At 53.3% G+C, this 21,479-nt stretch overlaps 8 protein-coding genes across 8 annotated transcripts; 6 read left to right on the top strand and 2 right to left on the bottom strand.

Moving 5' to 3' along the window:
* Positions 1 to 1,042: 1,042 nt before the first annotated feature.
* On the top strand, positions 1,043 to 2,231 carry MAD2 (Mitotic spindle checkpoint component mad2). The gene is made up of 2 exons (XM_062946276.1): positions 1,043 to 1,315; positions 1,398 to 2,231. Exons 1-2 carry the CDS (start codon positions 1,205 to 1,207, stop codon positions 2,004 to 2,006), a joined length of 720 nt encoding a protein of 239 aa, XP_062799848.1. The 5' UTR covers positions 1,043 to 1,204; the 3' UTR covers positions 2,007 to 2,231.
* Positions 2,210 to 5,199, bottom strand: ubp14 (ubiquitin C-terminal hydrolase Ubp14). The gene is made up of 3 exons (XM_062946275.1): positions 4,784 to 5,199; positions 2,540 to 4,712; positions 2,210 to 2,483 (listed from the first exon to the last, which is right to left on the bottom strand). Exons 1-3 carry the CDS (start codon positions 4,809 to 4,811, stop codon positions 2,345 to 2,347), a joined length of 2,340 nt encoding a protein of 779 aa, XP_062799847.1. The 5' UTR covers positions 4,812 to 5,199; the 3' UTR covers positions 2,210 to 2,344.
* A 57-nt stretch (positions 5,200 to 5,256) lies between these two features.
* Positions 5,257 to 6,986, top strand: ISU1 (iron-binding protein). The gene is made up of 4 exons (XM_062946274.1): positions 5,257 to 5,780; positions 5,879 to 5,958; positions 6,022 to 6,116; positions 6,379 to 6,986. The coding sequence occupies exons 1-4, from the start codon at positions 5,639 to 5,641 to the stop codon at positions 6,614 to 6,616; spliced, it is 555 nt and encodes a 184-aa protein (XP_062799846.1). The 5' UTR covers positions 5,257 to 5,638; the 3' UTR covers positions 6,617 to 6,986.
* Positions 6,987 to 8,983: 1,997 nt separating this feature from the next.
* Positions 8,984 to 10,828, top strand: QC764_400140 (uncharacterized protein; the record flags this gene model as incomplete). The annotated part of the gene is made up of 1 exon (XM_062946273.1): positions 8,984 to 10,828. One exon carries the CDS (start codon positions 8,984 to 8,986, stop codon positions 10,826 to 10,828), a length of 1,845 nt encoding a protein of 614 aa, XP_062799845.1.
* A 499-nt stretch (positions 10,829 to 11,327) lies between these two features.
* ARG4 (argininosuccinate lyase) lies at positions 11,328 to 12,851 on the top strand (the record flags this gene model as incomplete). The annotated part of the gene is made up of 3 exons (XM_062946272.1): positions 11,328 to 11,376; positions 11,447 to 12,324; positions 12,381 to 12,851. 3 exons carry the CDS (start codon positions 11,328 to 11,330, stop codon positions 12,849 to 12,851), a joined length of 1,398 nt encoding a protein of 465 aa, XP_062799844.1.
* Positions 12,852 to 13,385: 534 nt separating this feature from the next.
* On the top strand, positions 13,386 to 15,287 carry QC764_400120 (uncharacterized protein; the record flags this gene model as incomplete). Its single annotated transcript, XM_062946271.1, has 1 exon — positions 13,386 to 15,287. One exon carries the CDS (start codon positions 13,386 to 13,388, stop codon positions 15,285 to 15,287), a length of 1,902 nt encoding a protein of 633 aa, XP_062799843.1.
* Positions 15,288 to 16,632: 1,345 nt separating this feature from the next.
* QC764_400110 (uncharacterized protein) lies at positions 16,633 to 18,437 on the bottom strand (the record flags this gene model as incomplete). The annotated part of the gene is made up of 3 exons (XM_062946270.1): positions 18,062 to 18,437; positions 17,224 to 18,008; positions 16,633 to 17,170 (listed from the first exon to the last, which is right to left on the bottom strand). The coding sequence occupies exons 1-3, from the start codon at positions 18,203 to 18,205 to the stop codon at positions 16,633 to 16,635; spliced, it is 1,467 nt and encodes a 488-aa protein (XP_062799842.1). The 5' UTR covers positions 18,206 to 18,437.
* A 1,466-nt stretch (positions 18,438 to 19,903) lies between these two features.
* Positions 19,904 to 20,840, top strand: QC764_400105 (uncharacterized protein; the record flags this gene model as incomplete). The annotated part of the gene is made up of 2 exons (XM_062946269.1): positions 19,904 to 20,410; positions 20,493 to 20,840. The coding sequence occupies 2 exons, from the start codon at positions 19,904 to 19,906 to the stop codon at positions 20,838 to 20,840; spliced, it is 855 nt and encodes a 284-aa protein (XP_062799841.1).
* Between the last annotated feature and the right edge of the window lie 639 nt (positions 20,841 to 21,479).

The following is a 21,479-nucleotide window of genomic DNA, read 5'->3' as shown; positions in this document are numbered from 1 at the left end:
CTATCTGGACTTTCTGGGGTGGAGGAGGGAGAGCGTGACACAGATTGAACAGAGCCACCAAGACCTGGTGTAATGGGAGCTGACGAGGAAGAACTGGTTGTGTGACTCAAAAGAGCGCTACTGGATGGCGACACAGATGTCACGGTTTCTGGTTTCGCGCCCTCCGGAACGAACTGGACCAACGCAGGGTCATCAGAGTCACTTCTCGCTAGAAACACCCTGTTATGAACAGCACTTTGGTCGAGATACACGAGTTGCAACGGCTCATCATCAGATCCCCAGTCCGGAAGGCGAACGAAACCCCAAGGTCTTGGATCCAGGAAGTCCTCGGGGGTTGGGCTAAACGATTCCCGACAGACCAAACACCCAATTTTCCTCGGGTTCGCAGTCGGAAAAGCTCAGTAGCATAAGGGAAAGCTTCCCAGATTTGGGTGTCAGGATCGGCGAGTAATAGACCGAAGATCCAGCTGTTTGCAGGATATCTTTGCCTCAAGAGATAAATGTGCCAATTCTCTGGATCAAGAGAATTGTCTTCTTTTGGTAGAAATTGTCTAGTGGGGATGTGTGTGTTGTAGGACGTTGACGACGGATAGCCTCTTTGAGTTGTGTTTGAACTTGTCGTCTCTTGCGGAATAGAAGGAGCTCAAGTGTCGACCACAGCAGATGTCCATGGATGTCTAGCCAGGGAGTGTCCGACATTATAGGGGTAGAAATTCAAGCAGGTCCCACACCCAGACAGGGCCAAGTGATGAGAGAGACAGATGGAGATAACAAAAAAAGAAAATGCTAAAGATAAAATGCCAAACATAATGGTGAGGCGGCCCACAGAAGGCTTCATTGTGAATGTGGGCCCCTGTCAAAACAGAGGAACGGGACAAAGAAAGAAAACGTGCCATGTTGTTTGAATCCTTTGGGTGGGTAGAGACTGTGAGCTTATATAAAGGTTGTTTGGTGATTTGGGTTTACAGCTACAGCGAAAAGCATGCGCAGTAGGGTTCCACAGTGACAGCCGGTTAAATCTCGGCGCGCTTCCCCCGCCAAAAACGGCCGCGCAACCCCTGACAACGCTGTTCTCTACAACCCAAAGTAAACACAGCTGGCCGCGACCACCTCAACACCACATACCCATAGATAACGCACCATCATTGCCACCAACGACATCGACTTTCCTCACGACAGCGACAACCAGCCATCAACCATCATCATGTCGGCCCCTCCCAAAAGGTCATCCTCTGCCAGAGCAGGCGGCGACAAAGACAAATCCAAAGTCCACAAGCTCTCCCTCAAAGGCTCCGCCAAACTAGTCGCCGAATTTGTTCGTCGCCGCCGATCCCCTCCCATCCGCATATTGCCCCTTCCAGCGGCGCCCCAACTAATCGTTGTCTCTTCTAACCCAGTTCCAATATTCCATCCATACTATCCTCTTTCAACGCGGCGTCTATCCTGCCGAAGACTTCTCCGCTGTCAAAAAATACGGCCTCAACATGCTCGTGTCCTCGGACGACCAGGTCCGGTCCTACATCAAGAAGATCATGTCCCAGCTCGACAAGTGGATGCTCGGCGGCAAGATCTCCAAGCTCGTTATTGTCATCACGGACAAAGACACCGGTGAACATGTGGAGCGGTGGCAGTTTGATGTACAAATCTTCAAGAAGGCGTCCTCATCATCCAAGTCAAAAACATCAACACCGATCGGGGACGAAAACACAGGGGAGGAGAAGCCAACAGCGACCGAGAAGGAAAAGGACAAGACCGAAGCCGAGATCCAACAGGAGATTGCGGCGATTTTTCGACAGATCACTGCGAGCGTCACGTTCCTGCCGCAGCTGAGCGGGAATTGCACCTTCAACGTGCTGGTGTATGCTGATGCTGACAGCGAGGTGCCCGTCGAGTGGGGGGACAGCGATGCCAAGGAGATCAAGGACGCGGAAAAGGTACAGCTGAGAGGGTTCAGCACGGCAAACCACAAGGTCGAGACGCTGGTCTCGTATCGGTTGGTGGAGTGAGATTTGCCATGAGCAAATATAGGGGCAGTGCATCCTATCTTTGCATTGGCCACCAGCGCTGATTAGGGATGCCAAGGAGTTGGGAGTACTGGGAATGGTGGAAACATGGTCTTTGTTTTTATTTATTTACCTCTGTTGCTGTGCTAACCAGACACTCACATTTATTTTAGTCAAAGAGAACAAGATACAGCAAATCATTGCGCATCCATTTCAGAAGAAGCATTCTGTTTCATGCTTCGCTGGTCCAAGTCTCCATGCTATCTATGGTCCCGCTCGTATTCCTCAAATCGCTGTGTCGCGTCTGTCAATCCGACTCTACGACAAACGCTCGCAAATTCTCAAACCCGCTTGAAGAAGTACACGTAGGCAAACTTCTTCATCTCCTCCACATCCTCCACCTTGACCACCTTTTCATCGTTGAATAGCACCCACGAGGTCTGCTCGCCGAGCTTCTTGCGGATAAAGGCAACGTAATGCCTGAAGCGTGTGGTTAGTATACTTTTATTAACGCAGCCGGTGATGTAAAGACTTACCCGGCATGGATACTCGTGCCCTTGTGGCATACAATAGACTGCAACTGAAAGTTGGCTGGAAGTTCTGCGCTTCCTGCCCCCTTCTTGTCGTCAGCCGGTGCCGCCGTTTCCTCTCCATCCACCGCACCACCGTCGTCCGGATGGCTGAAAAGCCACTCAATAGCGCGCTCAACATCTCCATTGGTCTCTTTGAGCGCCTTGACTGCTCGTGGCCCACCAAGTCCCATGCTTTCCAGCATGGCCAGCTTCTCAGGATCTGCCGCGCTGGCACATCCGCTGTCGCCACCAAGAGAAACAGGAACATCGATGTCGGGATCCTCCATGTGCGCAAACAGCCACTCCATAGCTGAGTTGGCATCCGAGTTACCGGTCGCATGCAGCGCCTTTTCGCAACGAACCCGCGGGAAGCCCATGCCTTCCAACATGGCGAGCGCCTCGGCATTCGGAACAAATGCCGGAACGTTGCTTGCCGCGGCAGCCTCGTCTTCTGGCAGCGCCTCCTCATCAGGTTGCTGACCCTTGGACAGATAGCTGTCCAGGGCAAACGGCTCATCGTCAACAAGCACGGGAACATCTACTTTTACAGGGACCCAGTTGATAACCGCCATCTTGCGAGCATTGACCACAAGCACCTCGGGGAAGGTCTTGAACAAGGTGCGCTTGGAGAAGCCGTCCTTGCTGCTGCAAGAGGTACAGCCAAGTTCGACCACCTCTGTGGCTGTGAGATTGTTGAGGCACTCCTTCAATGTGACTGGCTTGTATTTGGGCTCTTCTCCTTCTTCGGCTGGCAGCTTTTCGAGGGGTACGTCGATAAAGATGCTGTCTTGCTCGTTGGAGCTGTACCGGACCTTTTTGCAGTTCAGGCACTGGAGACGCTGCTCAAGAACAAAGCGCATTGACTGGGTGGGGTCCGGGAGGCCTGACGGGTGCTTAGACCGGGTGATGAGCTTGATAACATGTTGCAACAACTCAAACGCGTCTTGCTGGCGCATTGTGGAAAACTCGGCATGGCCCCGGCCGATAAGGTGCTTGAGCATCGATGGCTGAAGGCCCTTCTGATGAGGAACCTCAGGCGAGTGTTCCGACACGGTGATGTCCGACTCTGGTTTGGAGTATCGCCCCGACAGCAAACCATCCGCGATTTTGCGCAGCTGGGTCTCAAGATCTTGGGCAGGGTCGAGCACGTCGGGAAGAGGTCCGCCACCTGCACCATAGCGCTCTTGGAAAGCAGGAATGTCAAATAGACATTGAATAATGCTGGCCAGGTAACAGCTGTTTCCCAGGTTCTTCAGACCCGTCAAGCCAGGGCCGAACTGGGGGGTCAGTTCCTTGCCGTCTTCTGTTGTCATGGAGAACTCCCATCGAAGGTTTTGCTCAATCTGCATCTCGGTCAGGCTCTTCTCCGTCTTTTGACGCTCCGAAAGGAGAATACCCCAGTTGGCAAGGTGAGCCCCAAGTTCCTCATCGACACGCTCCTCGTCGCATGTGTAGCAGTAGACGTCAGCAGTCCCTTCAGGGGTGATCGAACCAAGTTTGACGGCAACTCCATGGCCGGTTTCTTGAGAGTGCGCCAATGCGTGGGAGTTTCCACCAACGCCACCAAACTGAGCGCGTCCGCAGCCCAGGGCGCCACACTGTAGACACAGCCAAAGGTTCTCCTTCAAGTCACACTTGGAGCAATGGCCTAGATCCTGAGACTCAATCTGCTTTGGTGGATCTTGTTGCAAGGTCAGAATGTGCTCGCAGCTGGTCATCTCCTGCTCCCAAGCCTTAACCTCTTCCTTCTGAGAAAATGTGTTCGCCTTCATGACGCTGTCGACGATGGGGCCGATGGCAGGATCCTCTTTGTCGAGCTCGTCGAGGCCACACTCCAGACATTTCACCGTGGTCTTGGTTTCGTATCGATCGGCTTCCGTCTCGGCGGCGATGGCCAGCTTGGACATCTTGAGCGGTGGCTCATCTCGCTCAATCACCTTGCGGGTGCGGCGAATGTTAACGGCCAAAGGATGGCCGTGAGAGGTGCTGTGGAGCTTGGCATGGTTGCGGTCGCCAGGGCAGCCGCCGTTGAAGCATTTGAGGCAGACGTCTAGGCCTGCAGGATCGTCGATGGAGTCAAAGCATTGTGTGCAGTCCTCGCGGTAGACCGGGTCGGATGGCCCTGGCTTGGAGAGGTCTACGTGTCGAGGGAGCTTGGTCAGTGATCACAGCACAAGAGACAACATCATAGAGGAGGGGAGAACGCACTGGCTGATGAGACGTGAGGGCACGCCATCTTTGTCGACGTAGACTGTTGAGGTCAAGCAACTGGTCGAGACAAACTGGAATCACTGACTGAACTTCTGATCCGAATGAAGCTACCTAGGGTAAGGAGGCAGAGCTGAAGCTGGTGTTGGAACACAGGGCGGGCAAACAATGGACGAGCAGGCAGCGAGTGAAGACGCGGGGTGGCGGGGCATCAAAGCTGCAGCCGACCAGCCCCAGCAAGGCGGTTGCTGCCCCGCCATGCGTCTCTGGCTGACAACGTTTACCTGTTTTACCGTAGCATGACCAAGGTAAGCTATTCGAATACCCTCTGTAAGATGGCCTACCGAGAAAACTGGAAGTCCAAACCATCGGAGGCAAGCTAGCATTCACTGAGCAACAAGTGATTTATAATAGCCACCATCAATTTGATGGTCATGGCTGGCTCGGTCTCCGTAATCTGATCATCTTATCTCCGCGGGGGGTGGGCCCTTCCCCACTCGACAGCTGCAGCCGACGTCGGAATGACGCTTGGTGTTGCATCAAGAAATGGAATTGGCGGTGTCTCACTAACAGATTGTGACCAGTATCCAACGCGATAAGCCACCTATCTGTTAAACAAGCTTGGGCCACCCTCTTTTTTACTCTGCCGCGGGAGAATCGCCCCTTCAGTCATCATGGACAAGTCCCGCATTTCCATCTTTCGCCCTCAAATCAATTTTCTTTGAAGCATTTCAACCCTCGATTTCTATCAACGCAAATAACACCTGATATTCCGTCCATTCCATATCAAGTCTACGACGACTACTTCCTATCAGATCTCCCGAATCAACCCCGGCACACAATACAACAAACACCATGCTTTCCAGAACAGCCCGCGCCGTGGGTGGCCGTCTCCTCGCCCAGTCCCTGCGCCCGGTTGCCATCCCCGTTGCCCGCCAGTTCGCCCCGATTGTTTCGCGCCCTGCGACACGCCAGTACCATGAAAAGGTGATTGACCGTGAGTATCTCCCTAATTCACAACGTCGATATCGCCCTTTTCCTGCCTCTCCCGCGCTCGGCTCGGAAATACTGACATGCTGTCGCTTTGCGTCACAGACTACTCGCGTCCCCGAAATGTCGGCACATTAGACAAGAAGGACAAGTCCGTTGGTGAGGGCTTAGTTGGTGCGCCTGCAGTATGTTGTCTCTTACGGGTATAATGTTTCCTGGAGGCATGCTAACTATGGACCTGTGAACAGTGCGGTGACGTTATGCGTCTGCATATCAAGGTCGATCCCGAGACACAAGTCATCAGTGATGTTCGGTTCAAGACGTTCGGCTGTGGTTCTGCCATGTAAGCACCCCTCTTCCTCTTTTCAACAAATTCTGGGTTCGGCTCGTCATCCAAGTCCGAGAATCCGAGAGATGAGGCTACAAGTCAAACAACATGGGCCGACGTGGAGGCGGCTCGATCGCGGAATGACCACTTCGGTAGCGCCGTGGCGCTGGAACAAGCCCCATCTCGGCGATTCAGACGGTGAATTTGGGGACCGGCGAAGCTATACGACAATCATGAGAGATTGGGCGTGGGCGTATGGATGCTGATCATGTCGCAGTGCTTCTTCCAGTTACCTTACCGAGCTCGTCCGCGGCATGACCCTCGATCAAGCGTCCAAGGTTAAGAACACGGAGATTGCCAAGGAGCTTTGCCTTCCACCAGTCAAGCTTCACTGCAGCATGCTTGCCGAGGACGCCATCAAGTCTGCTATCAATAACTACTACAAGAAGAACCCGCAAGTAAAGCCAACAAACCTTGCCGGGACAGGCGCCACTCTGGAGTCTGTTGCCGCTTAGAGGATTGGTTGATGCTTGGATGTAGTACTGTTGGACCGCAAAAGATTTTGGATTGAACAGCCGAGCTCGCCATCATCTGAAGGATGGTAGGGCAGTGACTGTGCTGGTGGCCGTTTTATGCCAAGGTTTTCGTTTTTAGCATTTGTTCTTGGGTTGCTTGCCGCGTTTATGAGATTGGCGTTGGCAACAAATGTTTTGGCATGCGTATGTACATGTATGGAGTGTGACGCCCCCTCATAGCGGAGTACGGCCGGAGTTTGTGGTTTTTGCTGGGGCTTTATTACCAACGGCAATGGGAATCTTCTGATCGTAGCTGGAGTATGTCCGGAAATAAGATCTCATCAACTCTTGTCCCTGTCTAATCTTTTGGTCTTGGAGGGTATTTCCTGTTCCAGCCTGACCGACGGTGAGCACTGTTATGATGCCTCGAGTTGGGACGCGGACCATAGTCGGTCTTTTGAGGCGCCCATGACGTTTCATGAAACCCCCACCCACGTGCCCCTCCTTGGGCGAGCACAGCAGTTGACGAATCTCAAATCATGTCGTACTAACGCATGTCCTGTCCGCTGCCAGATATGCATTGATGGGGTGTGCTGTTGTGCAGAGCGCCTTGCCGCATTGGACCGGGATATGCCGAAGGAGATAACAGACTTCGACGGCACCTGATTCGGGAAAAGAAAACCCTCCCATTTCTAACACAGCAGTTTTCACCATCAGATCATTGGGGTACAGTACCCGGCTCCCGAGACATGTCGTGGACGCCCAGTCAGGCCCCGGGAGAAGAAATAAGCAAAATCAACAAGAACAGGAAATAACCAGACGTCCAATGAACCATCCATCACTCGCGTAGCAGCTCCAGACTACATACCTATGCAACGAGATTCTGCTTGAGGCGGTGAGCTGCGCGACCATCGGGAGAGCCACGTCGGCCATTTTGATGGCGAGAGGCCCTGGCTAGGTAGGTACGAAGGAAATAAAAAGTAGGGTTTCATTCGAGAACAGTCAAGGAGGTGGGACAAGAGGACTCGCTTATGCCACCCACAACCAATTGTCATGGTACCGAACCTCGCAGAGGCTCTTTTCCCGCCGCCCGCTTGGTCTCTTGTCAGCTCGCACCATGCAGGCCAAGGTCAGAGGGTTGGTCCGGTGACTTGTTAGTGTTTTTTTGTGTTACCCTAGTGAGAAAGAGGTTCACCATCCCAACCAGCAACGATGTTGGTGATGGCGCCCGACAGGGACATGAGATGGATACACAGAGGTCACCACGTCACGGCACACAAAAAACCCTCCGGCCTCGTTCTCGACAGGCTGTGAAGAAAAGGATGACAAGAGAGTTTGTGCCACCGCCTGTACTAGCATGACCGCATGCATCTTTCCCGTCCGGCAACTCTTGTGACAGCTTTTTTCGAGTCCCACTCGAAGCCAGTACCAATCCCATCTGGCTTATTTGTTTGGTCCGTTGTACACCTCCCACACCAGAACAAGGCCACCATTATCCCGCCCTCCCCCATTTTCTTCCCATGAAAACCTCGGCAATTGTCTGTCAGGGCCAATGTGAGATGTGATGGCTCGGATATTGGGGCCGGGGGCGCTATGAATGAAACAAAGGAAAAGCCACGGGCCAAACGGTTACCAAAAGGGCCGGTGTCTGTGTAAAGTGCGCCGATGCAACCGTTTCCATCGCATTGGGTCCCGGAACGAGCCCAGAATTTATTAGACATCTAGTATACATGCTAAACCCCGGCTTACTCGGTATCCCACCACCAACACCCGAACGCGCGAGGCAGAGGCGTCCCGACAGTTGGGTCCACCCCGGCCCCCCGGTCTGTTCCGTGCTGTTGAATCGGGCCAAAAGAAATGGAGCCCCTGCCTCGAAGTTGGTGATGTGGATGGTCCCATCCACCCATCCCACTCAACCCCGGGGTCGTCAGCTAGGTAGGGGTGTGGGTGTGGGTGCGTGAGTGGTGCTAGCCGCCGTCTTACCACCATCCTCGCAACAACGGCACAATGCACGGTGAGGTAGCGCCAACGAGAGAACTTCTCCTCGGGGCAAAAAGTGGTGATACAAGGCTCGAGGCTGAGAGTACAAGACTACACCAGAAGCCATCGTCACGATGGTGTCGTTTGACCTTGTTCACCCCATGTGATATTTGGTACTTTTGTGGTGTTATTGGGGAGCACCAAGTCCAACTCGAACATCTTTTTGGCATTTGACCCTCTTAGAGTACATACACCTGTTGACCAACACTCTTTGTTGACCAAACCCACATTATTCCATCCATCTACCTTTATTACCAACAACCCGCTACTAGAGTTGGGATCCCCACTATATACCGAGTTTGGGGACTCATTTCTTTGACCATCACCATGAAATTCCACAGGAATTTACCACACGAGGAGGAATCAGACAAAGATGGGGACAAGAGGATGGTAAATAAGGAAGGCAGAAGGGGACGTTATAAGGGCCGTTGGAGGTGGTGGAGGCCGACACTTACACCAAACGAGCCGTTTACATCATCACCTTCACCGTCGCCTCAACGGTCCAGTTTGAATCCGGAATACAGCGGTAGCAGCGTCGACATTCTTTCTGATGGCGGCAGCTCCCAGTCCGAAGAGGACTATCAGATAAAGCATTCGCTTTCTCTAATCAAGGCGCCATTGTCCCCTGACGATTATAGTGACTCGGGGATTTCCCTTTCTGACAGCATTGAGCCAGGGACGAAACTTGAACCACGGTTGGCAATGCCCTACATTGGAGCAGAAGCCGAGGGAAATCGCCCGTCATGGAGAAACATCCGACCCGCCTCTATCGTCCAGTTCCCACGCCCCTGTGTGAATCCGGATAAGGAGTTCAAAATCAGGACCGTCCACTTTACCGTCCCGCTTGAGCACCACAAGCCCTCGGGCCGACAAATCAATATTCACGCTGAGCTCGTATACGACACCCACGAGCGGGACAGATTCGACAGCTGGGTCCCCGCGTGTCGTGCCAGTCCTATTTTGGTGTTCCTTTGCGGCGGACCAGGGGATAAGAACCCGCATGATCGATCGCCAGCGTTGAACAGGACGTTGATTGAGAAGGGGTATGTCGTTCTGTACGCCGACTATAGGGGTACAGGGCAGAGTAGCAAGATTGACAGCGCGACTGTCAAGACCTACAATGACACGAAGGATTTTGCTGGGGCGGCCGGTTATTTATCGTTGTTTCGACAAGACAATATTGTGAGGGACCTAGAAGCCGTGAGGTTGTGTCTAGAGGAGCACTTATACCCGTTCTCATCCACGAACGGCAATGGCGGAGATGGATTAAAATGGACCTTGATGGGACAGTCATACGGTGGTTGGGTGGCATTGACCTACCTGTCGTTTCTCCCTGGGTCGCTGGCAGAGGTGTATTTGACGGCCGGACTGGCGCCGGTGACGATTGGGAGTCCGGACGAAGTTTATGAGGCGTTGTATAGCGGGATAAGGAGGTCGAATCAGAGGTACTACCAGCGTTACCCTGAAGATGAGGTCTTGGTGAGGGAGGTATACAACACCCTTTTGTCGAGGGGGGCAGCGTATGAATTGCCGGATGGATCGAAGAGAAAGCTGACAGCTCAGACGTTTCTGACCTTGGGGAGGAAGTTTATTGGAGGCGACTCTGGACTGGAGGCGGTGCATGACTTTGTGGGCCAGCTGCATGGACAGTTGGTGAGGAATAATGCGCTCGTCCCGTCGCAGGAAGTCTTGAAAGAGTTTTCAAAGCTGGAGGGGTTCAAGCTGCATTCAAGGCCGTTGTACGGGGTCTTGCACGAGGCGATTTATTGCAATAATGGAGATACGGCGTCGGAGTGGTCGGCCCAGAGGGTTGGGAAGAGGCATCGGGAATACAATGGGTGGCTTCAGGGGAAACATGCTGCGGAAGGCCAGAGGCTCTACTTTTCGGGTGAGATGGTGCTCCCCTGTTTGATGCCCGAGGAGTTCAGGTATGCAAATGATTTGGTAGCGAGCAAGGCAGATTGGGAGCCATTGTACGACTTGAACCGGTTGAAGGAGAACACAGTGCCAGTCAGAGCAATGGCGTATCAAGATGATCTGGCTGTTGACTTTGAACTGTCCAAGCGAACGGTGGAAGCTGTCAAGGGATGTGTGATGGTCGTGGGCAAGTCGGGATGGAACCACGGCAGTCTGAGGAACAACACAGATGAGGTGATACGGATGCTGTTTTAGATCATAAATACCCTTGGGATTCATTTTTGACTTAGACGGGTCATGGGATGTCAGGACCAGCAACCCCCAGTGCCCCCACGGACAGCTGCCAAGCAAGTGACGCTCAAGCTGCCCCTAGCTCATCAGTGGACATGGCGATGAGCTCAGCTCGACCACAAGGCTGCGATAAGAGTTCCGTAGGTCCAAGGGAAACCCCGAACAAACAACAAGATTTCAGCATCACAACTCCAACTTCCCAAGAAGCCCAGCGAGATCAGGTTGCAGTGCAACGCTCACATCGCGGCTTACTACCTTGCCTTATCATCACGTGGAGCACAGACCCCTAGCTGCATGCGCTGTGGGTTGTTCCCCGCGATCAGTGCTTATCGCTCGGGGCAGACCCCACCGCATTTTTCCAGGTGTGAATCATTCCAGCTTTCAGGTTCCTGGTGCGACGATTTACTTGCGACAAAGAGCTCCAGTTGTGAACAACATCACCAGACAACACACAGCGCACACCATGGCTCCCACACAGACCCCCACGCTCCTCTGGGGTGGCAGATTTACCGGTAAGCCCATTGACCTGTCATTGTCTCGCCATTGTGTTGTTTGCGCGCTTAACACCATTCGAACAAATAGAGGCCATCGACGACTTGATGTTCCAGTTCAACGAGTCCCTTTCCTTTGACAGGGTGCTCTACAAGGCCGATATCCACGGCTCCATCACCTATGCCAAGGCCCTCCACAAGCTCAACATCCTCTCCGACGAGGAGCTCGGCGAAATCGTCAACGGCCTCCAGCAGGTCGAGAAGGAGTGGGCCGAGGGCAAGTTCGTTATCGATGTCAAGTCAGACGAGGATATCCACACGGCCAATGAGCGCCGCCTGGGCGAGATCATTGGCAAGGCTGCTGGCAAGCTGCACACTGGCCGCTCCCGAAACGAGCAGGTCGGTGTTGACATGCGTCTCTGGGCCGGCGAACAGCTCGACCAGCTTGCTGCTATCCTCAAGGATGTCCTCGCGACCACGGCCGCGCAGGCCAAGGAGTACCTCCCCGTCCTGATGCCAGGATACACTCATCTCCAGCGCGCCCAACCAGTGCGCTTCTCCCACTGGCTCCTGTCACACGCCACCTTCCTCATTGGCGATCTCAACCGCCTGAAGGGTGTGCAGGAGAGGACATCTGCCTGCCCTCTGGGTGTCGGCGCCCTCGCCGGCAACCCCTTTGGCATTGACCGTGAGTTTATGGCCAAGGACCTCGGCTTCGCCTCGGTCCACCCAAACAGCTTGGCCTGTGTCGCCGACCGAGACTTCGTCGTGGACATTCTCCAGTGGGCGAGTTTGTTGATGGCCCATCTCTCCCGCCTCAGCGAGGATCTGATCCTCTTCTCCACGGCCGAATTTGGCTTTGTTCAAGTCGCCGATGCCTACAGCACTGGCAGCAGTCTGATGCCCCAGAAGAAGAACCCCGACAGCTTGGAGCTCATCCGTGGTAAGGCTGGCAGAGTTATGGGACAGGTAGGCTTTTCCAACTGGTTTTCATCCCAAGAAGAATGCTGATGGGACCACACTAGGCTTCCGGTTTCCTTGCCTCCCTCAAGTCTCTTCCCACCTCTTACAACAAGGATCTCCAGGAATCTGTCGAGCCCATGATTGACTGCATCAAGACCGTTTCCACATGCCTGCGGATCATGCAGGGCGTACTTGCCACCCTCAAGGTCTACCCTGAAAAGATGAAGGCTGCCCTCACCGACGACATGCTCGCCACCGATGTGGCTGACTACCTCGTCCGCAAGGGTGTGCCTTTCAGACAGACTCACCACATCGCCGGTGCCATCGTCCGCAGGGGTGAGGAGGCTGGCGTGGCCATCTCCAAGCTTCCCCTCGACGACTTCAAGCAGATCTCGCCCTTGTTCGAGGCTGACGTTGCTGATGTATTCGACTTTGAGAAGAGTGTTGAGAGAAGGAACACGTACGGTGGCACGAGCAGCTCCTCGGTGCTGGCGCAGATTGAGGCCATTCAGAAGCTTGTGCAACAACAGTGATCTTGTACGGTGATACCCGAAAACTACGCGACGGATAAATCGAGCTACTGGATAGCCTCGATCACTGGTTGTGTGACCGGGGGGTGGGAACGGCAACACTGTGCAACTTTAGTCCACACCTACCAACACTGGAAAAGGGGGAAAATAAATCAGGGCAGCGCCACGCGCAGTCCGATTGTGATACCAATGAAGAATAGCGCCCCTGGCGATTCGAGTACATAGTGTACTACTTTGCCCAATATCTTGCTGATACCTAATCTGAAACTTATAGGGGGCAATGTTGGGCACATGGACCTGTGGCGGGCTTCTCGAACATCTTTTGGTGACATCATTGAAGTTGGAGACCCCCAGATCCCTGACGTTTGTTTTGCATGCCGTGCTGTGAGCCGTAGGTACCCGCCACGTGCCCGCCTTCTTGAGAATGGTTCGGTTTTTTTGCCTCTGTTCAACCTGGCAACCAAAAAGTACCACAGAGCGGGCCTCCGCGACGATATGCGAACGACTAAATAACGACCGAATGACCGAGACGTCACCATGTCCGTAAACCGTGCCGCTTCCGTCTCCTCGGCCGGCAATCAACGCTCGACATCGTCCTCGTCGGCAAAGTCCAACAGAGAGCATCTTCTCCCCGAGGCCGATGTGCAAGCCCAGGTCGTGGCAGAGCATCTGCCGACCGGCTTCACTGCCGAATTCGACGCTACCCTCCCCGCGCCCAAGTCCAAACCGGCCTTGGCCACCACCTCTCGCTCTAACAGCACCGCCAACACGACAAAAAACCACTCGACCGCCGCCGAATCCTCCCTCAAACTCCAAGGCGGCGACATCCACCGTGAGCTTTTCCGCCTCGCCGCATCCGAAGGCGGTCCCGGTGGTACCTCTCAGATCAGATCCGGCTCGGTACACCGGCGCGCAAACACTTTTCACAACCCCCGAGAATACCGCCGCTCCCTCGCCGCCGAGGAAGGCCTCAGCGTGGGCGACCAGTTAGCGCCGGGTGGGTTCCGCCGGGCCTATCTCCTCCAGAAAAGAAGAAATGCCAAACCAAATGACTTCTATGCTGCCCGAATGCCGATCACGCGAAACTTTGTCGAGTTTTTGAATTTGTACGGGCACTTTGCGGGTGAGGACTTGGAGGACAGCGACGAAGAGGCGGTGGAGTCCGAGTCGGAAGATGAAGATGGGGAGAGGAGGCCGCTTTTGACAACGACGAGGGAGCGGCAAAGGCAACGGGAAAGAGAAGGAGAGGCAGAAGGGAGGGAGGGAGCCGGCATGACCAAGACTTTTTTTACTCTGCTCAAGGCGTTTGTCGGGACGGGGATCATGTTCTTGCCCAAGGCCTTTAGCAATGGTGGCTTGCTATTTAGCAGCTTGGCCATGGTGGGGGTGTCGGCGATTTCGATGTGGGCGTTTCACCTGCTCCTGGAGCTGAAGGAGAGGTATAGGGGGGGCTATGGCGAGATTGGGTATGCCGTTGCCGGGGGCAGGATGAGGGGCCTGATTTTGGCGAGTATCGCGCTGAGTCAGTTGGGGTTTGTATGCGCGGGCATTGTGTTTGTGGCGGAGAATTTGTTGACATTCTTCGAGGCGGTGATGAAGGATAGTCGGAGCTTCACAACGGCTGGACTAATCGCGCTGCAGTTGGTGATTTTGGTACCTTTGAGTTGGATCAGGAATATTTCCAAGCTGGGACCTGCGGCATTGCTGGCGGACGCGTGTATCCTGGTTGGGGTTACCTACATTTATTGGTATGATATCACGAGTTTGGTGGATATGGGAGGGATGGACAAGGGCGTGGTCATGTTCAACCCGGATAGGTACACCATGATGGTTGGGTCGGCCATTTTCACATTTGAAGGGATCGGCCTGATTTTGCCCATTCAGTCGAGCATGGCCAGGCCGGAAAAGTTCGAATGGTTGCTGGGCGTTGTGATGTTGATCATCACTATCGTTTTCACAAGCGTCGGTGCCCTGTGCTATGCCACCTTTGGTCTGGACACTCAGATCGAAATCATCAACAACTTTCCCCAAGATTCAAAGCTTGTCAACGCGATTCAGTTCCTGTACTCGGTTGCCATTCTGGTCGGCACGCCGGTTCAGCTGTTTCCCGCGCTCAGAATCCTCGAAACCAAGATCTTTGGACGCAAGTCAGGCAAGAAGAGTTTGAAGACAAAGTGGATCAAGAACGGGTTCCGCTTCGCCATGGTTTGCCTTTGTGGAGTCATCTCGGTGCTGGGAACAGGAAATCTTGACAAGTTTGTCGCACTTATCGGGAGTGCGGCTTGCGTTCCGCTCGTCTACGTCTACCCAGCCTGGCTTCACTACAAGGGGGCGGCTGAAACCAAGGCTGCCAAACTTGGAGATCTTGCCATGGTGGTACTGGGCTTGGTGGGGATGGTGTACACGACGGCTGTGACGATTATTAACAGCTTCATGTAAAAGAAACTCAACTGGGCTGGGATGGTCAATGACTAAATGACAGGATATGGATGGAAGAAAAAAAATAACACAGTGCCGATATAGCAATACTCATCAGCCATCTCATTATAGTCTTACTGCGAGTGATGAAGATATCGCTCTGACATGTTTTGATGCAATTGCGGTTCCCTGGCAAGGCAAGCACAACCACATCAGGCAACCGCAATAACCTCACTAACATGGTGGGTACAGGCCTTGTCATGATTCTACCACCTACTTGTGTTCTAACAGCCTATTCAGCTCACACAGCAAGGACCAGGGCTCGGCCATCAGAGGAAGCTGTCAGCACTACTCAAAGAGGAGGCTATTGCTTACGTTGATGTTTTTCTATGGAGGGATTTCCAACAATAGGTACCAAGTTGATATACTCTCTCAATCTGGCAGCATTCTCACTTTTAGAGGTGATTTGGAATGATACTTACGCGGCTCCCAGCATACCTAAGTTGCGTAATACAACCGAGCTCACCATTTTGAATCCTGGAACAAGCGAGAAGAAATCGATGTGCCTCAGCCCCAATTCGGCATACTTGCCTCATATTTGGGTGGACCTTGTCGGTTCGGTCTTCGTAGCACGGCTTTGCAGCCGATGAAATTGTCAAGATGCCAGACATGCAAGTCAATGGGCTGAGTGGTACATGTATGTAAGCGGCCAACCTTCCCTCTAGACTGGCTCTCGCCTCCATGTCCAAGCACTAGAGAGCCTTCTTTACGTCCCGAGTCATTTTCCTGCAATCTTTACCCTCAACACAGGAGCCACAAGAACCGACCAGCACCATCGCCCACGACTGCCATATTATCGCTGTGTCCGACCGTGGCTTCCAAAAAGACCCGTGCTTCGCGGGACCGCGCTATGGAAATGGGTGCTCGGTTACCGGCTGGCGGTGACAGCGGAAAACAAGCGGCGACTTGAACAGCTGTTACAGGAACATTGGACATAGCATGTGGATGACGGTCGCGTGGTTTTCCAAGGGTGCAAACCGGTGTTGCAAGCGATCGACTTGGGCTTAGGGGGGTGTTATCCCGAGATGTTGTCTGAGATGACTGGGTCGAGGGAGTTGGATGGCGTTGGACGTTTGACTTTTTCTCGGCGGGAAAGCGAGAAGAAGGGGGGGCGATAAAAAAGAACAGCATGGAGGGTAGAGTGGGTAGTTATGTAACAGGTACAACTTTGGGACAAGACACTGGCTAGCAATTTACAACTTGTACCTCATGAATCTATCTGTGCCATCTAGATATTCACCATGTTCTTCCAGAATATCCCTGATAGAAGATTTCCTAGTAACCGAACAACACCTACCAAAACCTTTTACCACGCCGCTCCCTTGGACTTCTTCACTACAAATGCACCACGGTCCATGGTGTTGATGACAATGAACCCGCTAGGCAAGAAGGGGTAGTGACTCCAGGTGCCAGTGAATGTGACATTTCCACCACCGGGAAGGTGATCGTCCTCGGGGTATGTGTCAAAGTATGCCACCTCCTTGATTCCTTTGCCGGTGGGATCTCTTGGCACAGACCTTAAATCCAGCACGCTGATGCCAAGGGCGTAATTGCTCTGGTACGAGAAGCCATCTTTGACAAACTGGTTATGGTCGATTCCCTTTCTCAGATGCTTGTAGTGTCCCGTCTGCTTCGGTTTCTCGAGCGAGCTGATGTCCCAGATGTACGAGACGGGGTAGCCTTCACGTGCAGGACCGCGTGCGTCGACTTCGTCGTATTCATCGTCAGCAATGATATATTGTTGCCACTGGGTGTCCAAGACCCATCCCTGGTGGGTATAGCTGGCGCCTTCGTAGGAGGTGGTGGATATGATGGTGATGTTCTTCTTGTCGGTTACGTCGTAGCTAGTGATCTGTCAGGATCCTCCCAACCGTGCGAGACTTGGCAAAACACTCACATCGTCAACGCATCCTCATTATACCCATAGCAGATATCTTTGCCAACATGCTTCTCATCCGGACCACGATACACCAAGCACTGGGCATCGTGCACATAGCCGTCCGCACCAGACCCACCAAGTGTGGTTGGGTTTGCAGGGTCCGTCAGGTCGAAGAACAACAACCCTGCCTTGTATGTCGAGTTCCTGGGCTGGAATCCCACAGCCACACCGTAGTTCAGCTCCTCGTTGGTCAAGACATTATGCGATCGCCCAATAGGCAAGGCATCTCCCCACCATCCTGCCAGGTCCTTCTGGTTGGAGAAGACCACGGGACTTGCCGGGTCAACGGTTAGCAACTTGGCCAAGTCGAATATCTGGACTCCGTGTTTCTCCGCCTCGCTACCAATAACAATGTAACTCTTGTACCCCTTGATCTCTCTCCACAAAGACGGTTCAGCAGTGATGTATTGTGGGAGACGACCAAGGTACACCAGCTTGCCTTGCTTGGTTACCTCGGCAAACGAGGTCCCGTCCAACTGGGCAATGGCGACGAATTCTCTTCCGTCAGGGGAGGTCCAACCCCATGATCCGGCCCCCCTACCTTGAGTGCTCCCTAGCTCGGCATGGGTCTTGAAGTCGTACAAGTCGAGCTCCTTGCACCTGAACCTGTAGCGTGAGTCGTTGGGGATGTAGGTCGCAAAGCCGTTGGTGCAGGCGTAGAAGTCGCTGGCCTTTTTGACGGAAAACTTTTTGTACTGGCGGGAGTCGTAGGCACCTTGGGCTTCGAACTCACTCCAGACACGCTTAGACTTGTGTTAGGGGATGTTCGTATTTATTGATAAGGACAGAAACTGACATTTTTGAGAGCCATGATTTGCTCGTGGCGGATACCACTGTCATAGAGCTCGGCCTTGAGCTCCAGATTCACCGGAAGCTCCTTCGCTGCCGCGATGGCAGCAAAGATTGCCATGACAGCAAGTGTCTTCTTTGGTGTCAGCATCGCGCGTGGTGTGCGTCCCGTCCGTGTGTGCGACAAATGTGGCGATGATAAGGACGTATAAGGTATACACTGGACGCCAGGAAAAATTTATAGCAGTCACAAGACTTTTTGGTACCGCAACCAGCTTGACGTGACAGCTCAGAGATTGATGTAGCCCAGCTGGATCGATGTAGCCAAGGAGAAGCTCATGTGGGCAACCATGTGGTCTCCTCTTGGCATTCTTATACCTGGGAACATTGCAGGAACTCGAGTACCTACCAAGGCAAGCATAGGTAGTTCACCGCGTGTTCCCGTTTACACGATATCACAGGTCCATTTGGCGTCATGGGCCAGAAAGGGCAGGTAATCTATCTATCCGCCGCCAAGCCCGGCAGTTGCCCACAAATCAACAGCTCTACATAGAGTGAGTGACACATGGCCGCATATCCGGCATTAATCCCGCGTTTTATATGTGCGACGACTGCTGTAACGGCCTGGGCCCAATGCCGTGGCACTATCTGGGATAGATTGTCCTACAGATGAGCCAAGTGCACCTTCTGGTCCAGGACTCGGATGAAGTGATCCGGGCATCAGATGATGGATGCTCCCCAAGCGATGGGCCACCTGCCTGCTCTATCTCTCATGCAGTGTAATTTTCGTGATTCTACAACATTTTGACGATAAACATGAAAAGGGCTGGCACTAGGCTGGCAAGGGGAGCTACCAATGATGTGGCCCTGTTTGGATGTCAAGAAGAGTATCTAGGCACCTTCTGGTGTTGGGTAGGGGTATATGGAACCACAAAATCCTATTTCACTTTATTTCGGCTTTGTGAGGTGGGTGTAGGGATTCAAGGGGTTAGGGGTCCAGGGGTCTAAAGTAGGGTACCTACCTAAGTATCCTCAACCAAAGCCACAGGTTCGTTTAACCCCCATTCAATGCTGGGACGACAAAAGTCTATTTCACGTTCATCTCTTGAAGCAATCGAGATCTACATCAAAGTGGATGGAAAAGTTCAGCCGATGTTATGCATTGCATGTCTTGCAGGTTTAGCACGGCCTACGCTTTGGGTGCTCAGAAACCGGCTGCAGTCGTTTACGAGCCCATGTGCCTGTAGGCCAACGCAATTCGCATCACATATATCTGTGCGGAACGTCAGAGTGCCGCCTGACTGCAAGACGAGAGAGACCATACCGCAGTGCGAGAATAGCAACTGTCGAGATTTGCAAGCATGGTCACCCGTCATGTAACCTGCGGTTCGACACGCTGTGCACAACGATCATTCGCCCGTCTGCATTGCGTTTGGTCAAGAACTATTGATGACGCTTGAAATGATATCAAATGATGCTGATGCTTGTGTAAAGGGATCTGGCTGATGAGAGCATGCATCCAATTGTATGCAAGGTTCTGGGGGAGATATTGAATAGGTGGCAGTACTTAACATTGCTCATGCCTTCATGCTTCTCCTCGAACTTTGTCACGCCCAGCAAACAGTTTCCAACTTGCACTTTTGCTGGCAAAAGCCACCTCACCATCATTAACGGCTGGATTTTCTTATATCTCAATATCGAACTGTTTTCTTGTCCACATCCAATTCCTATCGCAGCCGGCTGCATCATCCCGCCGCACCGCTGGCACCCACACTGCTTTTTCCTAATCTCCTCTCACTGCAAACGAACGAAAAGAACAACATCTCATAACAAAAAAAAATAACAAGAAATGAGACCCAATACATCCCTCCTTTTAGCATGGGCTCTCCCTCTGGCCCTGGCGGTCCCAGCACCACTTCCTGTTGAGGATCGTTCTGCCTTGGAACAACAAAACGCTTATCTGGAACATCTGGAACAACGCGCTCCTAATGAGGAGGGAGCTACTATAGAAGAGCGGGCTCTTCTCGAAGAACGGTGCGGTGGTGGCGGATGTGGTGGCTGCACAGGTAGCGGGTGCGGTGGTGTCCAAGTCGCCGCCGTTCCAGAAGTTATTCAGAGCAGTCCGTGCACCACGTGCGGGGAGGTTGTCGTTCCTGGACCACCAGGACCACCTGGACCTCCTGGACCGCCAGGAATCTCCACTATTGGTCCTCCAGGACCTCCTGGAATGCCTGGCGGTCCCGGTCCAGTAGGTCCTCCTGGCCTTCCTGGCGGTCCCGGTCCCGTCGGTCCTCCCGGTCTCCCTGGCGGTCCCGGTCCCGTCGGTCCTCCCGGTCTCCCTGGCGGTCCCGGTCCCGTTGGTCCTCCTGGTCTACCTGGTGCTCCTGGTCCTGTTGGTCCTCCCGGCGGTCCTGGCATCCCTGGACCCCCTGGGCCAGTGGGTGCTCCCGGGGTGGGCGTCGTCGGACCCCCGGGACCCCCGGGACCTATTGGACCAACCGCTATCCCTTACCTCAGCTATGGACTTGGGTATCCTGGGGGATATGGATATGGCGGATTTGGCGTCCGGGGAATCGGGTACCCTGGATATGGCTATGGTGGTTATGGAGGATATGGGTTTGGAGTGCGTGGCATTGGGGGATATGGAGGATATGGCGGTTATGGAGGGTTTGGTGCCCGTGGTTTGGGAGGATACGGAGGGTATGGAGCATATGGAGGATATGGTGGGGGTTTTGGCGCCCGTGGATTTGGAGGTCGTCCGTGAACAACAACAGGATTGGACGTGACACTTCTGCGCTGTCACGTGTTTGAATGCTACTGATCTTGGTCAGTTGCTATATGCCCGCAGGATTCCTACCATCACATTCATTTTTTTTTTGCCAGGTAGCTACCTATGTACCTAATGTTTATTCATAGTTGCGCAGCGCTGAATGAATCTTATTTGTTAAAGGAGAAAGATGTCATGGACTGAAACATTAAATTAGACATTACGCTACCCTGTTGACCGCTCAGTTGTGAAAACCTCTGATAATGAAATGGTTTACATGTACCCCTGTTTGGCGAGTGAAACCCCGAAGCCCACCGGACTCAGTGATTTTGCCGCACCATCTTTCCCAACCGTCATGACAAATTCCTCCAACCCCGCAAAGTCATAAGTAAACCTATCCATGGTACCCCAATTCACGCACCGGGCGTCAGGGTAAACAGCTTCCTCATCAAAGGGCTCACCTCTCTCATCATCTACCTGATCAAACACCATTCTCCACGACTTTTGGCTACCCGCCTTGAGACTCGAAGGATACAACCTCGCGATCCCAGGCAGCGTTCTCCCACTGGCGGCAATATTGTAGAAAGTAAAGTTTCCCAATACATTGAAGCCCTTCACCGTCCACTCTTTGATCGCCAGACCGGGACCATCATCGACT

The sequence above is a fragment of the Podospora pseudoanserina genome, chromosome 4 (assembly GCF_035222485.1).
Source record: "Podospora pseudoanserina strain CBS 124.78 chromosome 4, whole genome shotgun sequence".
Lineage (NCBI taxonomy): Eukaryota > Fungi > Ascomycota > Sordariomycetes > Sordariales > Podosporaceae > Podospora > Podospora pseudoanserina.
This window is presented reverse-complemented; position numbering and strand designations above follow the sequence as displayed.

Bases quoted from the DNA above. Each gene is read 5' to 3' on its own strand.
- MAD2 (XM_062946276.1), top strand. From the start codon at position 1,205: ATGTCGGCCCCTCCCAAAAGGTCATCCTCTGCCAGAGCAGGCGGCGAC. The intron at 1,316-1,397 runs GTTCGTCGCCGC...CTTCTAACCCAG, and splicing joins CCAAACTAGTCGCCGAATTT to TTCCAATATTCCATCCATAC.
- ubp14 (XM_062946275.1), bottom strand. From the start codon at position 4,811: ATGGCGTGCCCTCACGTCTCATCAGCCA. The intron at 4,713-4,783 runs GTGCGTTCTCCC...CTCGACACGTAG, and splicing joins CCCTCACGTCTCATCAGCCA to ACCTCTCCAAGCCAGGGCCA. The intron at 2,484-2,539 runs GTAAGTCTTTAC...CACACGCTTCAG, and splicing joins GGCACGAGTATCCATGCCGG to GCATTACGTTGCCTTTATCC.
- ISU1 (XM_062946274.1), top strand. From the start codon at position 5,639: ATGCTTTCCAGAACAGCCCGCGCCGTGGGTGGCCGTCTCCTCGCCCAG. The intron at 5,781-5,878 runs GTGAGTATCTCC...TTTGCGTCACAG, and splicing joins CCATGAAAAGGTGATTGACC to ACTACTCGCGTCCCCGAAAT. The intron at 5,959-6,021 runs GTATGTTGTCTC...ACCTGTGAACAG, and splicing joins GCTTAGTTGGTGCGCCTGCA to TGCGGTGACGTTATGCGTCT.